General features: G+C 45.0%; 1 protein-coding gene across 1 annotated transcript in view; it reads right to left on the reverse strand.

Moving 5' to 3' along the window:
* Positions 1-17921, reverse strand: part of itga8 (integrin, alpha 8) — a 277429-nt gene that overhangs the window by 140440 nt on the left and 119068 nt on the right. The window contains exon 15 of the mRNA XM_078538452.1: positions 16585-16692. Within this exon, the coding sequence (XP_078394578.1) occupies positions 16585-16692 (108 nt within the window). The remainder of the gene's footprint in view (positions 1-16584; positions 16693-17921) is intronic.

Below are 17921 nucleotides of genomic sequence, written 5' to 3' on the forward strand. Positions count from 1 at the left end.
GGGATCAGGCACTTGCGAGGTTCGAGTCAGATGACAAGCTTCCGGATTTGATCTTCCAGCTCATCCTAGAGAGTCAGCAGAAGGCGTGGGAATATCACACAGAGCTGTTGGATGCCCTCAACAGAGTGGCATGTGAGTCGGAGGAGCGCGTCTGCCTGCTCTCTGATGAAGTGGTGCCCACATGTGCGCGTATGGAGGTCTCCATGGGGTGGATGGCGGATGCCATGGAGACCCTGGTCCAGCAAAACGTGGAGATGCGTGCAGACCTGCACTCCATCACGGGTGCCATGGGTGAGTTCCTGCAGTGGCAACACAAGAGGGAAACGGGGCACCTCGATGATCCTCCAGGTGCTCCTTCCCCTCAAGTAGTCAGGGCGGGGCCCACCAGTATCTAAAGGGAGGAGGGGCAGCAGCTGGACACCTTTGGGTCATCCACTCAGGTATCTCAGAGACTGTCCTCTCCCTCTGAGTCCCCATTGCCTGTGAGGCCCTTAACCTCATCCTCTGTCACTGCAGAGGGGGCAGCTGGCCATTGAGTGAATCTGGAGGGAGAAGTGTGTGTGTGGCAGGGCCTTTTGGAGCATCGTGCAAGCACCCTCCCACACATGCGGATCCTTCACGTATCATACTCACCTCAGTGTCATGAGAATTTTCAGTGCTGCCTCTTGTGGTTCACTTTCAGTTGTCCACCTGAACTGACCTGCATCTCCACCACCCAATGATCACACTCCCATGCAGCACCTGATCTCACACAGCACGACTGTCGTTTCACTTTTAATTTGGACAGCATGGTCTGGATTCGGTTTTTCATGCGCTCCCCTATTTCCTTTCCCCCATCACAGTTGACGCCCCCCTGGCATCACCTTCCATTTCCCCTTCCTGGCCTACCAGGCACAACCCTTTTTTTTCAGAGATGTCCAGGTGAGTGTGTACGTTTCCTTCCTTCCTGAAAATCCCACCCCCATCCACATTAACCTCCCCTGCCTCCTCCTTCCCACCCCCAGGACAATGTCTGCCTCTAAGTCCCCACCAACCACCTTCACTATCACTTCTCCCTCTACCATCAAACCCTCACCCTCCCACCGTACCACCTCACTCTGCCCTTGGTCATTCTCACCATTCCCTCATGCAACATGCACCCTCAGTTCGCTCCCCAAGAAACAGTCATGGACCTATCAGACACCTCCGCTGCACATTCACCAGGACATCCCCCCTCCAGATCCCTTCCTCCCCGGGGCCCCTTCCTCCCCGGAACCTCTTTTGCCCCTTAGTCCTCCCAGCAACCCCCGGACATCCCCCCCACTTAATCCCTCCCCGTTCCTGACTCCCTTACACACCCTTACTTCCTCCAGCACCCTTAGTCCTTCCCCCCTCCCGACTCCTTCCTCCAGCCTTACCTCTTCCACCAGTCTCACTTCTTCCTCAAGCCTTACTCCTTCCCCCTTCCTGACTCCTTCCTCCACCCTTACTTCTTACTCCACCCTTACTCCTTCCCCTCTCCGTACTCCTTCCTCCCCTGGACTCCTTCCCTCTCTGCACTTCTTCCTCCCTGCGAACTCCATCCCTTACACCTTCCACCCCGCCTTACACCTGACTCCCCAGTTGCCATCTTCTCTCCCGGTACCCCCTCCTCCCTCTGTACTCCCTCCCCTTCCCAACCTCACTCGCTGACACCTTTGTTGCATTGCTCCCAACCTCACCCACCAACACCTCCATTCCCCCCCACAACCTCACCCCTCCTGATACCTTCATTCTCCCCTCATAATCTCACACCCCGATACCTTAATTCCCCCCCTCCCAACCTCACGCCCCCGACACCTCTTCCTCTCCCAGTTGATCCGAGACCTTGAACTCCCACCCCCTCAACCATCATCCATGGTGAGCATCAACGGTGACTTTCCAACTTCTGTGTGCTGCTTTGCAGCAGAGCCATGAACATGAGAATCCACCCAGCATGCCTTCGCTGTTCCTCCAGGATCCCATTATTGTTGGGCTCCAAAAACTTCTGCTACTCGGATGTCTGTGATGTGAGCAAGGCCCTGGCAGCCGTATTGTCCTCTTGTGCCGCTGAACATGCCCAATGCCAGCAGGTACGGAAAATCCCGACCACATGGAAGGGTGTAAATTTACTGTATTTACAGGATAGATATATATTAAACATCCCACAAAAAGCTATCCTGTAAATACCGTAAATTCATTCCTCCCTCCTCCTCAAACCAAAAAAAAAAAGAGGGCGAGGCAGTACCTTCAGGAGTGCACCAGACCTGCGAGGGACACTCTTCTAAAAGTGGATTTAAAAAAAAAGCAGCTGATTGTTGAGTAAATCCTGGTGAGTTTTTTTTTTCAATCTATTAAAGTTATTCATTGCTTAATACTGAGGTAGGAGCTAAAAAAAGTATAGAGTAGTACTGTACAAGTATAATTAGTCAAGAAACAAGGTTCCTAGCTAACATAAATAAGGCCCCGAGCTAGCGTATTTTTTAAGGGAGTAACAAGCTTAATCGAGAGGGATGTCATGGCAGGAGATCGCAGACCCGTGATATGCTCCTCCTGTAGGATGTGGGAAATGAGGGGCGTTTCCAGCATCCCTGGTGACCATGTGTGCGGAGGGTGTGTCCAAATGCAGCTCCTAGCTAACCGGATTTTGGAGCTGGAGCTGCGGGTGGACTCATTGTGGAGCATCTGCGATGCTGAGCAAGTCGTGGATAGCACGTTTAGTGAGGTGGTCACACTGCAGGTGAAGATTACACAGGCAGAAAGGGAATGGGTGACCATTAGGGACAGTAAAGTACTCAGGAAGGTAGTGCAGGAGTCCCCTGTGGTCATCCCCCTCTCTAACAGCTATACCGCGTTGGATACTGTTGGGGGGATGGCCTGTCAGGGGAAAGCAGCAACAGCCAAGTTCACGGCACCATGGGTGGCTCTGCTGCTCAGAGGGGCGGGAGGAAAACAAGTGGCAGGGCTATAGTAATAGGGGATTCAATAGTTAAGGGCACAGACAGACGCTTCTGTGGCCGCAAACGTGAATCAAGGATGGTATGTTGCCTCCCTGGTGCCAGGGTCCGGGATGTCACGGAGCAGCTGCAGGACATTCTGGGGAGGGAAGATAAGCAGCCAGTGGTTGTGGTACACATTGGTACCAACAACATAGGTAAACTAAGGGATGAGGACCTGCAAGCTCAGTTCAGGGAGTTAGGAGATAAATTAAAATGCAGGACCTCGAATGTAGTAATCTCAGGATTACTCCCAGTTCCTCGTGCTAGCGAGAGCAGGAATAAAAGGATAGACCAAATGAACACGTGGCTGGAGAGATGGTGTAGCCGGGAAGGATTCAGATTCTTGAGGCACTGGGACCGGTTCTGGGGAAGGTGGGACCTGTACAAACCGGACGGGCTGCACCCAGGCAGAGCTGGGACCAGTATCCTTGTGAGGGCTTTTGCTAGTTCTGTTGGGGAGTTTTTAAACTAGTGTGGCAGGGGGATGGGATCCCAGGAGTAGGATCAGATAGGTCAGATTCAGATCAGAAAAATGGAGGAAGAACATTAGCTAGGGACGTTGTGATAGACATGGAGTTACAAGAGAAGCAAAGTTTACAAAGTGTCCAGCAAGGGAAGTTGACGGGGTTAAACTGTTTAAACTTCAATGCAAGGAGTATTACAAACAAGGTAGATGAGTTAAGGGCACAGGTAGACACATGGCAGCAGGATGTCATTGCTATAATGGAGACCTGACTAAAGGAGGGACAAAACTGGCAGCTTAATATCCCTGGTTATAGAGTCTTCTGACACGATAGAGTAGGAGATAAAAAAAGGAGGGGGCGTTAGCACTAATGGTTAAAGAATCAATTCCACTTGTGAAAAGGGATGATATACTAAATGGGTCAACAAACGAGGCTTTATGGATTGAGCTTAGAAATAAAAAAGGGGCAGTCACACTACTGGGAGTAGTACAGACCCCCAAATAGTGAAAGGGAGATAGAAGAACAAATATGTAGGCAAATTTCTGCTTATAGGAACAAGAGGGCAATAATAATAGGAGACTTCAACTATCCTAATATCAACTGGGATTCAAACAATATAAGGGGCACTGAGGGAGAAAAATTCATGCAGTGTGTCCAGGAAAATTTTTTCAACCAATTAGTGACAAACCCAACGAGAGGTGATGCAATTCTAGACCTAGTCTTGGGGAACGAAGAAGGGCAAGTGGGTGAAGTGACAGTTGGCAACCATATCGGGGACAGTGATCACAATTCAGTTAGATTTAGCATTACCATGGAAAAGGACAGAGATAAGGCAGGAGTAAAAGTCCTGAACTGGGGGAAGACAAATTTTGCAGAAATGAGGAGGGACTTGGCTGAGGTGGACTGGACAGCACTGCTGGAGGATAAAACAGTGGAAAACCAGTGGGAAGCACTAAAAAGTGAGATCCTAATTGTACAAAGTAGACATGTCCCCTACAAAATTAAGAGTGGTACTGCCAAATCTAGACCTCCATGGTTGTCTAGAGGAATACAGGGGAAGTTCAAACAGAAAAAGAAAGTGTACGATAGGCACAAAGAACTAAGCACTGCAGATAGCCTAGACGAATATAGGAAGTGCAGGGACGAAGTAAAAAAGGAAGTAAGGAAATCAAAGAGAGGGCATGAAAAAAGATTAGCAAGTAAAGTTAAAGATAACCCAAAGATGTTTTACCAATACATTAATGCTAAAGGTTAGTTAAGGAAAAAGTGGGACCTATCAGAGATGAAGATGGAAACTTGTGTATAGATGCAGAGGCTGTGGGAAGGGTTTTGAATGAATATTTTGTCTCCATGTTTACAAAGGAAAGGGAGGATGTAGATATAGTAGTCTAGGAGGAACACTGCGAGATATTGGACAGGATAGTCATAAAGAGAGAGGAAGTACTCAAAGGGTTGAAATCCTTGAAAGTTGATAAGTCACCAGGGCCAGATGGATTGTTTCCGAGGCTGCCGAAGGAAGTCAGGGAGGAGATAGCAGATGCTCTGAGGATGATTTTCCAGTCTTCACTGGATACAGGGGAGGTGCCGGAGGACTAGAGAAATGCAAACGTAGTTCCATTGCTTAAAAAGGGATCAAAGGAAATGCCAAACAATTATAGGCCAGTTAGTCTTACATCGGTGGTGAGCAAATTAGTAGAATCAATCCTGAGAGATAGGATTAACTGATATGTGGAAAGGCATGGACTTGTCAGGGATGGTCAGCATGCATTTGTTAAAGGAAGGTCTTGCCTCACAAATTTGATTGAATTCTTTGAGGAAGTGACAAGAAGGGTTGATGAAGGTAGTGCAGTGGATGCTGTGTACATGGATTTTGGCAAGGCATTTGAAAAGGTCCCACATGGCAGATTGGTCAGGAAAGTAAAAGCCCATGGGATTCAGGGTAATGTGGCAAACTGGATAAAAGGTTGGCTTTGTAACAGGAAATAAAGGGTAATGGTCGATGGATGCCCTTGTGAATGGAAAGTTGTCTCAAGTGGTGTTCCACAGGGCTCGGTGTTGGGACCCTTGCTGTTTGTGTTATATATTAATGATTTGGACATGAACATGGGGGGCACGATTGGGAAATTTGCAGATGACACAAAGATTAGCCGAGTAGTGGATAGTGTAGAGGAGAGCCATAATCTCCAAAACAATATAGATGGGTTGGTGGAGTGGGCGGTAAAGTGTTAGATGGATTTTAACATAGAGAAGTGTGTGGTCATACATTTAGGAAGGTCAAACAGTTACAGGGATTACAAAATAAATGGGAATATACTAAGAGAGGTAGATGAGGTGAGAGATCTTGGCGTACAAGTACACAGGTCCCTGAAGGCAGCAGTTCAAGTAGACAAGGTTGTAAAGAAGTCATATGGAATGCTCTTCTTCACTGACAGAGGTATAGAATATAAAAGTAAGGATATAATGTTGGAATTGTATAAAACACTGGTGAGGAGTATTGAGTGCAGTTCTGGTCACCACATTACAGGACGTATGTAATAGCCCTGGAGAGAGTGCAGAGGAGGTTTACAAGAATGTTGCCAGGGTTAGAAAAGTGTAGCTATGAGGAGAGATTGGATAGGTTGGGGTCATTTTCCTTGGAACAAAGAAGGCTGAGAGGTGACTTGATTGAGGTGTACAAAATTATGAGGGGAATAGATAGAGTAGACAGGATAAAATTGTTTCCCTTGATGGAGAATTCTGGAACAAGGAGACATAGATTCAAGATAAGTGGCAGAAGGTGTAGGGGGGACATGAGGAAGAATGTTTTTACGCAGAGGGTAGTGGGTGTCTGGAATTCGCTGCCCAAGTTGGTGGGTAGAGGCAGAAACTCTAAACTCTTTTAAAAAGTACCTGGATCTGCACCTAAAGTGCTGTAAGCTGCAGGGCTATGGGCCGGGTTCAGGAAGGCGGGATTAGAAAGGGCACCTGGGTGTCCTCGGGCTGGCATGGACAAGATGGGCCAAATGGCCTCCTTCTGTGCTGTAACTTTTGTTCTATGGTTCTATGGTTCTAAGTGTAAATTAATTTTTAGATGTGATAAGTCATAATTACTGCCAAACAACTGGCACTGAAAATAACTTTTAAAAGTGTGGAGTCTCACCCCTTCAGATTTTAATTATTTGAGATCTAATTTTTTTTAACTTTATCTTTCTGTCCCTTTTACCTCTCAATACCATCTTTTAATTTTCTTCATTTCACACTCTCTACATGTTTTGGCGTTGGATTAAATATTCTAATTTACATTTCCTAGTTTACACATTGCCTCTCCAATATTTACGGGGAGGCACGGAAGGAACTGGGGGCAGGGCAGGGTGGGGGTTTGGTAGGTAGGTGGGGTTTAGTTTGCATCCAGAAAACCCAGAAGAATGGGTTTTTCTCAGGCTCTGCAAATTAAAAAGCAGGAACTGATAAATAGTTTTTCTCCTCATTGAAGAAGTGAGCATTTAAATAGGTAGAGGAAATTCAGTAGAGGGGGAGGTGGTGGCATTCTGGCATGGTCACTGGACTAGTATACCAGAGACCCTGGGTAATGCTCTTGGGACCTAGGTTTGAATCCCACCATGGCAAATAGTAAAATTCAAATTCAATAAAAATCTGGAATTAGAAGTCTAATGATGACCATGAAGTCATTGTCAATTGTCGTAAAAACCCATCTGGTTCACCAATGTCCTTCAGGGCAGGGAATCTGCTGTCCTTACCTGGTCTGGCCTATATGTGGCTCCAGGCACACAGCAATGTGGTTGACTCTTAACTGTCCTCTGAAATGGCCTAGCAAGCCACTCAGTTGTATCAATCCGCTAAAAAGTCTAAAAGGAATGAAACCAGACAGACCATCCGGCATCGACTTAGGCACTGGAAGCGACAATGGCAAACTCAGCCTGTCGACCCTGCAAAGTCCTCCTTTCTAACATCTGGGGGTTTCTCACAGACTAGTCAAGCAACAGCCTGACATTGTCTGTAAGGTATTTTTCCCTGAGTACAGCTATGTCCCAAACACTGCCATCACCATCCCTGGGCATGTCCTGTCCCACCAGCAGGACAGACCCAGCAGTGGTACATTGGTATACAGTCGAGAGGGAGTTGCCCTAGGAGTACTCAACATTGACTCTGAACCCTATGAAGTCTCATGGTATCAGGCAAACATGGGCAAGGAAACCTCCTGCTGATTACCATGTACTGCATCCCCACCCACCGCCCCTCCCCACTCAGCTGATTAATCAGTACCCCTCCACTTGGAGGAAGCACTGAGGGTGGCAAGGGTGCAGGTTGTACTCTGGGTGTGGGACTTTGATGTCCACCACCAAGAGTAGCTCAGTTGTACCACCACAGACCAATCTGGCTGAGCCCTAAAGGACATAGCTGCTAGACTGGGTCTGCGGCAGGTGGTGAGGGAACCAACAAGAGGGAAAAACATACTTGACCTCATCCTCACCAACCTGCAGATGCGAATGTCCATATCAGTATTGGTAGGAGTGACCACCACACAGACAGTCCTGTCTTCACATTGAGGATACCCTCCATCGTGTTGTGTGGCACTACCATCGTGCTAAATGAGATGATTTCGAACAGATTTAGCAACTCAAGGCTGGGCAACCATGAGGCACTGTGTGCCATCATCAGCACTAGAATTGCACTCAACCACAATCTTTAACCTCATGGCCCGGCAGATCCCCCACTCTACCATTGCCATCAAGCTAGGGGATCAACCCTGGTTCAATGAAGAGTGCAGGAGGGTATGCCAGGAGCAGCACCAGGCATACCTAAAAATGAGGTGTCAACCTGGTGAAGCTATAACAGAGGACCACTTGCATGACAAGAAGCATAAGCAGCAAGTGATAGACAGAGCTAAGCAATTCCACAATTATGGGGTCAGATCTAAGCTCTGCAGTCCTGTCACATCCAGTCGTGAATGGCGGTGGACAGTTAAACAACTCACTGGAGGAGGTGGCTCCACAAATATCCCCGTCCTCAATGATGGAGGAGCCCAGCACATCAGTGCAAAAGATAAGGCTGAAGCATTTGCTACAATCTCCAGCCAGAAGTGCTGATTGGATGATCCATCTTGGCCTCCACCAGAGGTCTCCAGCATCACAGATGCCAGTCTACAGCCAGTTCAATTCACTCCACGTGATATCAAGAAATGGCTGAAGACACTGGGTACTGCAAAGGCTTTGGGCCCTGACAATACTCTGGCAATAGTACTGAAGACTTGTGCTCCAGAAATTGCTGCGCCCCTCGCCAAGCTGTTCTGGTACAACTGTACCAATGGCATCTACCCGGCTACTGGTAAATTGCCCAGGTATGTCCTGTGCAAAAAAAGCAGGAGAAATGCAACCCGGCCAATTGCCGCTCCATCAGCCTACTCTCCATCATCAGTAAAATAATGGAAGGAGTCATCAACAGTGCTATCAAGCAACACTTTCTTTGCAATAACCTGCTTACTGACACTCAGTTTGGGTTCTGCCAGGGCCACTCAGCTCCTGACCTCATTACAGCCTTGGTTCAAACATGGACAAAAGAGCTGAACTCCAGAGATGAGGCGGGAGTGACTGCCTTTGACATCAAGGCAGCATTTGACCAAGTGTGGCATCAAGGAGCCCAGCAAAACTGGAATCAATGGGAATCAGGGGGAAAACTCTCCGCTGGTTGGAGTCATGCCTAGCAGAAAGGAAGATGGTTGTGGTTGCTTGAGGTCAATCATCTCAGTTCCAGGACATCATTGCAGGAGTTCCTCAGGGTAGTGCCCTAGGCCCAACTATCTTCAGCTGCTTCATTAATGACCTTGCTTCCATCATAAGGTCAGAAGAGGGGATGTTCGCTGATGATTGCACAATGTTCAGCACCATTCGCGACTCTCAGATACTGAAGCAGTTCATGTCCAAATGCAGCAAAACCTGGACAATATCCAAGCTTGGGCTGATAAGTGGCAAGTAACATTCATGCCACATAAGTGCCAGGCAATGACCATCTCCAACAAGAGACAATCCAACCATCGCCCCTTGATGTTCAATGGCATTACCAACACTGAATCCCCCACTATCAATATCATAGGGGTTACCATTGACCAGAAACTGAACTGGACTAGCCATATAAATGCTGTGACTACAAGAGCAGGTCAGAGGATAGGAATAGTGCGACAAGTAACTCACTTCCTGACTCCCCAAAGCCTCTCCACCATCTACAAGGCACAAGTCAGGAGTGCAATGGAATATTCCCCACTTGCCTGGATGAGTGCAGCTCCAACAATACTCAAGAAGCTTGACACCATCCAGGGCAAAGCAGCCCGCTTGACTGGCACTACATTCACAAACATTCACTCCCTCCACCACCAACACACAGTGGCTGCAATGTCTGCAAGATGCACTACAGATGCTCCTCGGACAGCACCTTCCCAATCCACGACCACTACCATCTAGAAGGACAAGGATAGCCGTCACATGGGAACACCACCACCTGGAAGTTCCCCTCCAAGCCACTCACCATCCTGACTTTGGAATATATTGCCGTTCCTTCACTGTCGCTGGGTCAAAATCCTGGAATTCCCTCCCTAACAGCACTGTGGGTGCACCTACACCACATGGACTGCAGCGGTTCAAGAAGACAGCCCACCTTCTCAAGGGCAACTAGGGATGGGTAATAAATGCTGGCCTAGCCAGCGACGCCCACATCCCATGAATGAATAAAAAAAAGATGGGATGTATATGAATTTTCTGTAGCTGTTTATTGAGGTGCCTTGTTAGAAAAAGTAAGGACTGAAAGGAAATGTAGCAGCATCAAGAGAAGAAAAAGACAAATATGCTGCTGAAATGGGCAGACTGGTGACAGATGTAGTTAGGTCCAGGATAAGGTAATGCATTTTTAAAGGAAAACCAAGGGGTGGGAGTATACACTCATTACATGGGACTAACATTGAAGGATATGGATTAAAGGAGAGACCTGGGTGTTCAACTCTATAATTTTTTTGAAGAGCTGGTACAGGTAGATAACGCCAGAAAAAGGCCAACATCATTTTGAGTTCATCAAATTGATCCACTGAATGCAAGGACAAAGACGTAATTTTAAATTTATATAAAACATTGATGAACCCATCATTAAAATCCTGTGATCCATTGTAGAATGGATATTAAAGCCATAAAGCATTTTGGGCATAAGTTCAGCGTGACGACACCAAGGACAAGAAACTATAGTTCTGTGGAGATGCCTGAGATACCAACATTGTCACAAAGAGAATGGAGAGTAGTTAAGAGAAATTTTTTTGACACAGGTATTTTAAAAGGAATGCTCTGCCACGGTAATTAGCTAGAGCATCTTATAAGGGAAAAAAGAGATATGCCTTTGAAGCAGATGATAAATCGAGGTGACAGAGAGACAGCTGGATAGTGGGATTAATTTTCGATTGCTCTTGGAAAGAGCCAGCACTCACAGTGGCCTAATTGGCCTCCTTCTGTGCTTTAAGGTTCTACTGTTAAAAATAAGGTGAAATATGGAGGCAACATTCATGTGACAAACTTTCAACTTCCATCTTCATGTATTTTTTCAATTTTAATTTCTTTAGGTCCCTCCACGTGACACATCATTCTCAACCAAATATGTGACTGGCAACCTGCTTCAAGGTTTTACCAAATTTCAAGAGATTTTAATGACAGGAGGCCCAAAGAGAGCACCACAGCTTGGACTATTTTTCCTTCATGTTAGCATAAGGAAGCACCTGATTTCCATTTGCTTTCCCAGCCCATGGCAGTTAAATCAAAACCAGCAATTCACAGCAAAGGGGATTATAGATGGCATAATGCATCAAAAATCCAACCTATTAATATACTGATATCCTATAATGCTTAATATTATCTCTCATTGTACATGCATGTATTTTAATATTTCACAACAATGCTGACAATATAAAGATAGGCATCTCTGCCTCATTCTGATGAAACATGCTTTGCTATAAAATTCAGATTTCGAATTGCAGCTGCACTATTGCTTACTGGGTGCATGGTTTCATAGCAGCCACATAAGACAACAGTATTTGCTCTACAGTCAAGATGCAACAGACTGCAATGTATAGAAAAGAGAAAGCTGACCGAATATAAATCATGCAAATCGCCCAATCGACTGCATGCAGATTTAGATGTGATCGGGGAATTGGAATTGTTTTCAAAAAATGCCTTTGAATATAGGCAAATGAAGCAGGATGAACTTGGATAGGGGAAACTCCAAATATAGGCCCATCGCACTGAATAAGAGAAGGATCTGGAGGGTCCAAAGTACATGCTTCATTGAAGGCCCATGGCCAGTGTCGCAAGATTCTCATGAAACAAATAGGGTGTTAGGATGTACTGCCAGAATAATTAAATATAAAAGAAGAAATACTATCCTTTCTATATACTAGGTCACATCAAGAATAGTGTGCCCAGTTTTAATCCCCCTACATGATGGGCCTGCAAAAGGTTCAAAGCAGGGTCACCAGATTGACACCTCAGTTACCAGAACAGGCTAAGAAAGCGGGGGGTCTTTATTTTGGAAAAACATGGAGATTTAATTGATGTAATTAAAATAAAGAAGGGATTAGACTTGGTCCAAGTGGGTAGGCGATTTGAGCTAAGAAGATTACAAAGGATCAGAGGACTTAAGTATGTTATGGAAGTATAGACTTGGGTCAGAGTCTATGAGGCACTTCTTTCTGTACAGAGTCATCGACCTCTGCCAGCAGTGAGAAAGGATTTGCTGCAAGGATTCAAATGGAGTATGGAAGAGTTCATAAGAGTGGCAATATCTGTGTATAGAAGATAGCTGTTGTGCTGCTGTGTCACTCAGTCACAGTGGTCTCCTGGGACATGTTTAATCATTTTCAAAGATCACAGGAGAATTTCCCAGAGATTTTTTTTCTCTAAATTGGCTGAGGGCTTTTCTTCTGTTTTTTTTTTCCCTCTCCCAGGAGGTGGCATGAGTGTGGGAGGAGGGGTGACAATGTGCAGAAGTTTACATCATACCAGGATGGGACAGACTCAATTGATCAGCTAGTCTTCCACAGTCCTTTTTCATAAGATTGATTGTGCAGAGTGTGAAATATTTTACAAAGTTCCATGTTACAGATAAATCATTTCCACAAATGACCAACCCACCCACATTTATTCCAACTGAAATATCCTGCCAATCCAAATCTAACTTCCTCAGTTTGGTAAAATCAGATAAAAATTATTCCCTGTGGTGTGGCTTTTAATCAGATGTACTGTGACCATTTTCTTTAAGATATAACTGAAATGTACCTCAGCTGGAACCCACACAGAGTCTACATTGACTTGTGACCTTCATCAATCACTTCCCTTCAGAGGAAACTGTTTGTTACTTTCCATTTACAAAAGTTTAAAAGGCACTCGAGGGTCTGTTCACAGCATTTAGCTGGTTTCCCTTGAGGCAATTATGAGTGCTGACCCAATTCATTCACCCAGAAAGCAAACCAGAAAGATACAGGAACACCAGAAACAAGTAACATTTTACTCTGTAGCTAGCACTGGATGAGAAGCATCAGATTAACTCTGAAATTGGTTAGAATTCAATTTCCAATATGTACTATAACCAAGGCAAATTATAGACCATAAGACCATAAGACATAGGAGCAGAAATTAGGCCATTCGGCCCATCGAGTCTGCTCCGCCTTTCAATCATGGCTGATAAATTTCTCAACCCCATTCTCCCGCCTTCTCCTCGTAACCTTTGATCCCCTTGCCAATCAAGAACCTATCTATCTTGGTCTTAAATACACTCAATGACCTGGCCTCCACTGCCTTCTGTGGCAATGAATTCCATAGATTCACCACTCTCTGGCTAAAGAAGTTTCTCCTCATCTCTGTTCTAAAAGGTCTTCTCTTTACTTTGAGGCTATGCCCTCGGGTCCTAGTCTTTCCTACTAATGGAAACATCTTCCCCACGTCCACTATATCCAGGCCTTTCAGTATTCTGTAAGTTTCAATCAGATCCCCCTCATCCTTCTAAACTCCATCGAGTATAGACCCAGAGTCCTCAAACGTTCCTCACATGTTAAGCCTTTCATTCCTGGGATCGTTCTCGTTAACCTCCTCTGGACCCTCTCCAGGACCAGCACATCCTTCCTGAGATACGGGGCCCAAAATTGCTCACAATATTCTAAATGTGGTCTGACCAGAGCCTTATAAAGCCTCAGCATCACATCCCTGCTTTTATATTCTAGTCCTCTCGAAATAAATGCCAACATTGCATTTGCCTTCCTAACTACCGACTCAACCTGCAAGTTAACCTTAAGAGAATCCTGGACTAGGACTCCCAAATCCCTTTGCACTCCAGATTTCTGAATTCTCTCCCCATTTAGAAAATAGCCTATGCCTCTATTCTTCCTACCAAAGTGCATGACCTCACACTTCCCCACGTTGTATTCCATCTGCCACTTCTTTGCCCATTCTCCTAACCTGTCCAAATCCTTTTGCAGCCTCCCCACCTCCTCAACACTACCTGTCCCTCCACCTATCTTTGTGTCATCTGCAAACTTAGCCAGGATGCCCTCAGTTCCTTCATCTAGATCATTAATGTATAAAGTGAAAAGTTGTGGTCCCAACACTGACCCCTGCGGAACTCCACTAGCCACCGGCCGCCATCCTGAGAAGGACCCCCTTATCCCCACTCTCTGCCTCCTGCCAGACAGCCAATCTTCTATCCATGCTAGTACCTTGCCTCTAACACCATGGGCTCTTATCTTACTGAGCAGCCTCCTGTGCGGCACCTTGTCAAAGGCCTTCTGAAAGTCCAAGTAGATAACATCCATTGGCTCTCCTTTGTCTAACTTACTCGTTACCTCCTCAAAGAATTCTAACAGATTTGTCAGGCATGACCTCCCCTTGATAAAACCATGCTGACTTTGCCCTATTTTATCATGCACTTCCAAGTATTCTGAAATCTCATCCTTAATAATGGACTCTAAAATCTTACCAACGACCGAGGTCAGGCTAATCGGCCTGTAATTTCCCGTCTTTTGCCTCACTCCCTTCTTAAACAGGGGGGTTACATTTGCGATTTTCCAGTCCTCTGGGACCCTCCCTGACTCCAGTGATTCCTGAAAGATCACCACTAACGCCTCTACTATCACTTCAGCTATCTCCTTCAGAACACTGGGGTGTAATCCATCTGGTCCAGGTGATTTATCCACCTTCAGACCTTTCAGTTTTCCTAGCACCTTCTCCTTGGTAATGGCCACCACACTCACCTCTGCCCCCCGACTCTCTTGAACTTTGGGGATGTTACTCGTGTCTTCCACCGTGAAGACTGATGCAAAGTACCTATTCAGTTCCTCCGCCATTTCTTTGTTCCCCACTACTACTTCTCTAGCGTCATTTTTCAGCAGCCCAATGTCCACTTTTGCCTCTCTCTTACCCTTTATATATCTAAAAAAACTCTTGCAATCTTCTTTTATATTACTGGCTAGTTTAACCTCATATTTAATCTTCTCCCTCCTTATTTCTTTTTTAGTTGTCCTCTGTTGGTCTTTGTGGGCTTCCCAATCCCCTGGTTTCCCACTGCTCTTCGCTGCATTGTATGCTTTCTCTTTAGCTTTTATGCTGTCCCTGACTTCCCTTGTCAGCCATGGTTGCCTCGTCCTCCCTTTAGCATGCTTCTTCTTCCTAGGGATGAATTTTTGCTGTGTCTCCCAAATTACTCCCAGAAACTCCTGCCATTGCTGTTCCACTGTCTTTCCTGCTAGGCTCATCTCCCAGTCAATTCTGGCCAGCTCCTCCCTCATGCCTCTGTAGTTGCTTTTATTTACATCTGATTCCAGCTTTTTCCTCTCAAATTGCAGGGTAAATTCTATCATATTATGGTCACTTCCTCCTAAGGGTTCCTTCACCTTAAGCTCCCTTATAAAATTTGCCTCATTACACATCACTAAATCTAGAATTGCCTGTTCCCTAGTGGACTCCACCACAAGCTGCTCCATAAAGCCATCTCGTAGACATTCCACAAATTCCTTTTCTTGGGATCCACTACCAACCTGATTTTCCCAGGTGCCAATTGTGACCCACCTTAAGGGGATAGTTTTACTTGGCTCCTATTCAGTAGCATATAGAACACACCCATGTTGTTAGGGCAGCTTCAGCAATCCGCACAAATTATTTTTGTAAACAGTGCATGCATTTTGGTGCCAAGTTTCAACAGAAATGGAGTGCACGATAAAATGGAGTACCTGATAAAATTATGATTGTGTAGATGGACAATATACTCTTTTTCAAACAGTGATTCTGTGAACTGTTATGATAATTAGTCTCTACATAATGCCACTGTTGGTTTCAAAAAATAGTTTCAAATCAAACTCATGAAAAATTCTGCCTAACTCCAATTATACTTCACATTCTAAACAAACAAAGCCACATGGGGCTGTTCTCAGTATTTCTCACAACCAACGTTCGGCTTACCTCAATATCAGAGAAAGCCACTGGCTGCCTCTTCCAGTCTGGCATTCAATCAACATGAATTTCTTTTGCCCATTCCAAAACTCCCAAAATACACATCAACAGACTCTCTGCACAAGGCCCTGGTGGCCCCAGAGATGCTGTAATATATCTTGGAAGATCAGAAAAGCATTCACCATTGCACATTTTTTACTAATCATTTTCATGTGTTCCACAGCACCCTACATAGGATGTTTCAGTTGCGATTATAACATGGAATTGGGTAATACCATGAAAATGAAACAATTACTTTCTGAAAAGGATTCTTTCTATGCTTTACTGTAGATATTTTAATCTTATTTGCAATGTTTGTTTTTATCATCTGTTTTTAAAAATCAGATTTAATGTATTAGAGCTACATATTATTAATTGCACTAATTACCTATCAATCTCAGGTTCTGCAGTGGGCCACACTCAGTGCTTTATTACTTAGGCATTTAATATTTCATTTCTGACCTTAAACAAGTGGGTGTGGCCTTAAAGTCACAACACTACATAAAATAGCGAAATCCCCAGGTCAAGTATCAAACTGTAGAGTGTACATTGTGTACAAATTGTACAATGTTAGAGTGGTAATAGGGCAATATCGTTTTTCTGTCATCATCACTTCCTTACCATGACACCAAGGTCTCTGATCCCAGCAGCTGACAGCTTTTGTTCTCTGGGTTTATGATTGAAGGGTTCAGGAGTAGTTGGGCATCCACTGTCACAACAGGCCTGGCTCTGTGTGTGAAGAATAAAAATTTTGTAGTCTCTGTCAAAGGACACATTGCAGGGTTGCTAATGAATCCAATTATAATACACAGTAAAAAGCAACAGTGGATTAATTGCCACCTTTGCAGCTATTCTTTTAAAAAATAATTATTCTACATTTTATAGAAAAAAAGCATCAATGCCAGGTTTAAGCAGCATGGTTGCCTGAGAAAATGCTAAAAAGAATTCTTTACTTTTGTCTAAACTATAATAATGACACTCAGTTTTTGTCTGTCCCAATTATTTTGATTGGCCAGTTTAAAGGGTGTGTTTCTGATGGGTTGATTTTGGCGGGCTGTGGCTGGTACGCGTATAGTCACGTGGGATGTTCGGAAGACTGGAGTGTGTGACACACGTGCACCTGCCAATGGTTTATGGCAGTGGCAGCAGGGTGGGGGTTGGTGGAGAACAAAAACAACGGAGGTAAGGGGAGCCCAACAACAAAGTTACTCTGTCTGAAGAGATTGTTTCTGTGAGGGATGGGATGGGATTACTGGGAGAGATGGGAAGGGCAGAGCAGGGTGGGAATGGGTTAGGGATGGCATGAGAAGAATCGGATGGCGCGTGAAGGGCGGATGAGATGATGAAATCGGTTACGTGTGTCAAAATGACAATTATTTAATGGAACTTATTATCTGAAAGCTATTCTTTGTGCTAAAAATGAAGATTCACTAGATTTGAATGAAAAAGCTTCAGAAAAGCTGTCAGATACATCAAAACAATACATCAGCATTGATTCTATAGACAAAGAAAATGCTAAAAGTCTATACCTTCCAGAGTTTCTACACAGACTAACTCCGTTCGGCATGATAGCACACAAAACTTAGTCGCAAGAAGGAGCAGTTAAAGTGTTGCAACAAAACTAGAATCCGAAATAAGCACTTTGTCATGGAACAAGATTGGTGCTGAAGAAGCTGTTTATTCGAAGATAGATGTTGAAATCATAAAACACATTTCAAGGAATATGAATTTGTAAAGGGTATTTGAAACAGTGCTGCACAACAGACTTTGAGCCAAGTTATAGCTCATAGAATAAAAGGGACAGTAGCAACATGGATGAGAAATTGGCTGGTGTGACAGGAAACAGAGAGCAGTGATTAATGGATGCTTTTTGGACTGGAGGAAGGTTTACAGTGGAGTTACGCAAGGATCAGTGTTGAGACCATCGCTCTTTCTGATTTTTATTATTGGCCTAGGCC

Source organism: Cetorhinus maximus, chromosome 3 (genome assembly GCF_964194155.1).
Source record: "Cetorhinus maximus chromosome 3, sCetMax3.hap1.1, whole genome shotgun sequence".
NCBI lineage: Eukaryota > Metazoa > Chordata > Chondrichthyes > Lamniformes > Cetorhinidae > Cetorhinus > Cetorhinus maximus.